At 33.1% G+C, this 6169-nt stretch overlaps 1 protein-coding gene across 1 annotated transcript in view; it reads right to left on the bottom strand.

Annotated features, from left to right (window-relative positions):
* Positions 1–6169, bottom strand: part of KIF11 (kinesin family member 11) — a 50231-nt gene that overhangs the window by 19274 nt on the left and 24788 nt on the right. Inside the window, exons 11-14 of the mRNA XM_019639001.1 lie at positions 3507–3594; positions 2726–2914; positions 1899–2106; positions 796–968 (exon numbers count right to left, since the gene is read on the bottom strand). Coding sequence (XP_019494546.1) covers positions 796–968; positions 1899–2106; positions 2726–2914; positions 3507–3594 — 658 coding nt within the window. The remainder of the gene's footprint in view (positions 1–795; positions 969–1898; positions 2107–2725; positions 2915–3506; positions 3595–6169) is intronic.

Genomic DNA, 6169 nt, shown 5'->3' with positions numbered 1-6169 from the left:
CGTCCTCCACAACTAGACTGAGGAACAAGACGACAGCAACTTGTCTGTTCCCCTTCCCCCAATTCCCCAGCACTGTTCCCATCCCCCAATTCCCCAATAAAAATCTTAAAAAAAAAAAGAAAAAAAAAAAAAGAAAACAAGGGATATGGCCCCAAGCTTCCTAGACAAAGCATACAATTACAAAGTAGAGTATACACAAATCAGGTATGGAGAAAGTAATATTAAATGAGTGACTTCTATAGACCTTGAAAAACAGCCTTACAGTTAAGGCCCAGGAGGGCTTGATCACAAAGTTCAAACCCTACAAATTGTTATATGTGTTTCCAGAATTCTATAATCTATTTTTCTTGCATATTTTTCTGTATTGCTGTAGTTTTAAAATTAACTACTTAACATCCCTTTCTGGATAGGTCAGTGTAACATCAGCAGGACCACTCCAGGACCCTTGTTCAAAGAATGATTTACCAATTTCTGAACCAACTGGCAAGTCATGGGTCCCTTGGATTCATCTGGCGCCACACCTACCCTTTTTAGTTATTAGAAGGCCTACTAACTCCTACTCTTAATGTTATAAGATATAAGTGAAAAAAGCTTCAAAGATTTGTTATATGCATTTGGAAATTACTCTTTCTGGGAAAGAGTGGAGAGATTTATCTTCAAAATTTAAACGTATTCAATTAAAGTGATATGTTTATCACTGTGTCTAGTAAAGCTTAAGATGAAAGGATAATAGTTAACGTTTTTTGAAGATTTATCAAGTGGAACCCTTCAAAAATACTTTAAAAATGTACTAACAATCAATGTCTGAAGTACAGTTTTACTTTCTTCTGCTAATGACTGTTCTTTTAATATCATATCAGAAATCTGAGAAACATGTGTAGACACATTTTCTGGAATAGACGTGAGAGATCCAAGTGCTGTTGTAGTAATGGTGTCTAATGCAGACACACTGGAAGACAGCAGGTTACCTATACCAAAAAAATAAATTAAATTAAAAAGATGTAAACTTTAACATAAACATTTAAACACAGAGCCACTTCAAAGAGGCTGGCAAAATTACATCCTTGTTGTGGAAACTTGTCATAACAAATAAGCTTAACATAATCAGCTCATTACATAAGCAAGGAAATATTTTAAATATAAATTATATTTATTCTATAGTATGCTGTAAGCACTTGATGTATTTGTAGGTATATCAGACCTATCCATAACTATAACTCACAGTAAACAAAGAATTAGAATATTCTAAAATTAATCTCTAAGTAAAAGTAATACACAGTATTATAGTAGGTAAAAGAGGATATAGAAGACAAAGAAGAAATCAATAAAATTTGTAACGGTTGACTCTAGGTGATTTAAAACAATTTTTACATCTCTGCATCTCCCAAATTTTCTATAATGAGGATAATACTTTCATAATAAATAAACTAATACTTATGAGGTTTTTTTGTAAAAGATAACAATGATTATGGTTAAAAATAATAGATACACATATTCTGACAATACAGCAAACATACAAGACATACATTGTCAAAAGAAAAAAAGATACAGAATGTTTATGCACAGAAAATTTCTAGGAGAAACTCAAGAAACTGAACAGTAGTATCTACGGAGAATGAGACATGCAGGGTTAAAGGGACTTTGACTTCTAAAGTTTATGCATTTAGTTATTGTTTAATAAACACAAGTTACTTTATAAAAAAAAACAAAAAAAATCCAACTAAGATTTGTTTTAATTCGAAGGCAGTAAAAGCATTAATCCCTAGTCTGAATGGATACTGTGTGCATTTGAGGGAACTAGTGACTCTGAGTTTTTTATGATATTAAATTATCAGTTTTGAAATTAGTCTCACACTAAACACACAAAGACTAAAATAATTAGAAATACTCGAACTTACCAAACAAAGTCTTGTGAACTTCCAGCATGGTCTTTTGTTTTGAGCTGCCATCCTTAATTAATTCTTTCATATTATTAAACAGACTATTTAGGTTTTTGCCAAAAACATCCTGAGCTTCTGCATTGTGCTGATCAATCGCCTTCTTACGATCCAGTTTGATATGGAGACCAGATACATCTTTTGTAGTTTCTTCAACTGTGTTAAGCAACTATATATGATTTTTAAAAGTAAATGTTAATAAGATAGATATTACAAAAGCCATCTAATGAAAATATTAATATCTGTGCTACATAGGGATTTCTCCTAATGAGAACTAGTAAGAGTTTTATACATTACATCAGAAGAAATTTTAAACTCATGCTAATTTATCCAGGAATGTTTATTTCCCCTCCCTCACCATCTAGGCAAGGGAAACTGATTTTGACAATATTGACACAAAGTTTTTCCTATTATGTTACTATTTCCTCAAAAGTACACCTAATAAAAAATTAAATACTTTCAACATCTTCCATCATTAGAAGGTACTAAATTCTTGATGACTGATGAATTTCAATCATGACCACAGGAAGAAGCACTACAACATCATTATTCTAAATGCCCATAGTTACCAAAGTCACGTTCTATTTCCAGGAATAGTTTTTTCTTAAGTTAGCATATCCAATGAGGGAAATTTATATAAAATAGTAAAATAACATTTTTTAAGTTGACAGAAATGTCATTTGGGGTGAATAAATGGGATTTCACAATTAATGCCAAAGCAAAATCAGTTACTTCTACCCATTCTCTAATTTCTTTAATGCGAGTATAAATCAAATCAAAGGACAAACCCTGCTGGCAGTATCATGAAGTTTCTTCTCAGTGCTTTCCAAAGCTGATGTGACATATTCTTCTTCAACAAGCTGTAATTTGGTTTCTTGTAAATGTTTTTGAGTGGTTTTAAGCTCCTGTGTCTTATTTTGCAGGTCAGATTTACACTGCTCAAGTTCATTTTTATTGTCCATGAATAATTCTGTAACCTAAATATAACACATTAAATTTTTTTTTAAAGAATTAAAAATGCTGAGCTGGCTGGTGAGACACCTGGCTAGTCCATAATATAATATTTGAAGAACCAAATTATTTCCATGCAAAATTGTAACAAGTGTAAGTTACTAGGTAGGTTAGCACCTTTTATATGGCATCTGGCTTCTTCCTGAAAATTAATTAAAAACAAATAACAGATCTAGTGTAATGGTGTTTCTTGTTCAGGATTTTCCAACACTGCCAATGTGAGGGTCAGGTCTTTACATCTTAGTTATTTAACATCTGTTTTCTCCCAATATCGGCATTCTCTCATGTGATAAACACGTTAATGAAAATGTCTCAGCATTCACTATTTAGTTTTAACAGTAAAATCACACAATGGTAATGTTGCATTAATATAAGTGTCTAAATAGACAGCTTCTTCATGATGATTGATGGTTAATAAAATTATGATACAACTTACATTTAGTATAAGAATCAGCAAAAAAAAATTCTTAAAGAAAAATATCAAGTCTCTCACATTCTAAAGTTTTCTTTAAATTAATTTAGTTTTACATAACATTCATTATTGTTTTAAATGCTTACCCTACTTAGCTCCTCCTCAACAGCACCAATTTTTTCAATCAATTCTACAATCTGCTCTTCTTGAACAGTTAGTTTTCCACTCATGGCTCTAAAATAAAGTTTAATATAAGTTTAACTGTATTTTTCCTTAATTCCTATAAAATTCATGCTAATAAAATTGTGGCAGTTACAAATAATTTCTACCATCTACCATTACTGTGATAATGATGCCCAGGTGTCAATAAGCAATGAATACAAATTGCACACACACACACACACACAAAAGTAGTCCTCCTTCCTCTTGTTTTCACAATTGACGGTTTTTCTTGTTATCTCCATTTTGAAACTGAGAATACCTACTTACAATGTAAATATATAAAATTTGAATAGCAACAAAGCTGACAGAGGAATATAACTCACATAAAATACGGGGGGGGGGGAATACAACTTAAGTGTCTGTAATCAAGAATATAGAGCATAAATAAAACACAGAGAATCCAGAAAAGGCTTGGGGCTTGAAAGCATCCAGGTATCACAGGAGGAAGGGATGAAATAAGGGGCTAAAAACCAGAGAACTGAATTAAAGTATGTAGACAGAGCAATTACACCTCTTGCCACCTGCATACGAGTACATACCTAAATACACACCTCAAAACACACGGCACTGGGCCGGCAGAGTGGCATGTTGGTTAAGAACTGGCTTGGGACGCCAGAGGGCCCCAGTTCGGATCCCACATATGAGGGCCAGTGACATTGCCNCAAGTTGGACCAGTGAAGCAATGTCCTCCACAACTAGACTGAAGAACAAAACGACAGCAACTTGTCTGTTCCCCTTCCCTCAATTCCCCAGCACTGTTCCCATCCCCCCAGTTCCCCAATTAAAAAAAAAAAATCTTAAAAAAAAAAAAATTAAGTTTTTGTTTTGAATACATACAAAATAGAAGTTAGAAAACAATAGGCAAGGTCCCTTTTTCTCTCCGGCCCTTAGAACTCCAGTCCCACTTCCACCTGAAAGATGACTGCTACCATTTTAAACACTTTCAGACATGTTACGCATATTTAGGTATATATGCATGCATATACAGTAAAACTTTGGATTGCGAGTAACTTGGTTTGCAAGTGTTCTGCAAGACAAGCAAACATTTCTAATACATTTTAGTGTGGTAAATGATTGATGTCTTGCAATACAAGTAGTTTGTTTCCAGGACAAATTATGCTCGCAAACCAAGGTATTACTGTATATATTTATATACATATCTTCCTCACCCGCTATGTGATAGCATGCTATATATGTTACTTTGTAAACTTAAACATTTATCTTGATCATCCTCATTTTTTCTTAGCCATGATTCTGCTGACTACATCAATGATAGAGAGCATCCTATCTCCTCCCTCCTCCAAATTCCTTCTAAGAACCCATGGGTTTTGCATGTAGACAAATCTCCAGGTGTGGCCACAGATAGTTTTTTTCTTAAACAATTATTTGATTTTGAGATAATAACAAATTTTTTTACCTTATTAGCCACTGTCAATGAAGTCTTGAAAATATGCTTTAGTTGATTATTGATTTTCACTATAGACACCACAGTGGGGGATAAAATTGTTTCCAGTGAACTTAAAAGGTCGGTCTTAAGTACATTCTGGTTTTAAAAATAAACAAATATTTAAAAATATTATTTTCACTTCCATAAACCTGGCTGGTTAAATATCCTAAATATAATACTTTGTTAACTAAACACGTGCATATTACAATTCTAAGTATCCATTCGCTACTCTTTAGAGCCTATTTGTTACTAGAGTTAATATTCTGCATAAATCACTTAACCCTGCCTCTAGTAATCAAGAAAATGGTCACTTAATGTAAAATGGATTCTTAACAGTTTAATGCAACAAAAGTCAGAAGAATTCAGAAGAGGGAAAAATTATAGCCATTTAATAAAATTTCAGTACTGCAAACAGAAAATTAAAAAAAATCTATATGTACATTTTAACAAAATAAATTTCAAACAAGTTTAGGTTACTAGTCAAAAAGGCTGAGATCAAATAGCCTTCAAAGTAAGCTTTAGCCTGGAGGTATTTAACTCTGAAGACCTTGTGACTTACATCCTATTGTATCAGAAGAGTTTGTCAAAGTTCTCATCAAGGTTTATGGGAAGTTGAAAATGTACTGTAGATTGAGAATTTTTATAAAAAGGAGAAAAATTCTGACCTAAGCTTTCACTATGGCAGGGGTGAGGAACTATGACAGAAATTATTAGTAAACACTTAAAAGAAAAGGCTACCGGTATTCATTTGAAAAGGAAGGGCTATCATACAATTTGAACTCATTCTGTGGGAGCAGTGGTCATCTCTTTGACTCAAGTAATGCTTATAACTTGGTAGGAAGACATCAATAAACACAGATTATCATTTAGAGAATGAATCAATTTCCAAAAAGTTAGTATGGAAAAGGAATGTTCTAACTTTGTCAAATCTGGGAGATTGAAGAAATCTATCAAATAGTGTCATACAAGCACTGAATTTAGGCAGAGTGTCAGTTGACATTTGTAGTATCTACTTGGAAAATGTTCAACAAATACTGTTAAACTAAAAAAAGTAGGCAAAGAGCCTGCACAAAGAAAACAAGGTAAGGGAGGGCCGGCCGAGTGGCGCGATGGTTAAGAGTTGGTTTGGGATGCCAGAGG

Source organism: Hipposideros armiger, unplaced genomic scaffold (genome assembly GCF_001890085.2).
Source record: "Hipposideros armiger isolate ML-2016 unplaced genomic scaffold, ASM189008v1 scaffold_42, whole genome shotgun sequence".
Classification (NCBI taxonomy): Eukaryota; Metazoa; Chordata; class Mammalia; order Chiroptera; family Hipposideridae; genus Hipposideros; species Hipposideros armiger.
The sequence above is the reverse complement of the archived record's forward strand: the minus strand, read 5'-3'. Positions and strand labels throughout refer to the sequence as shown.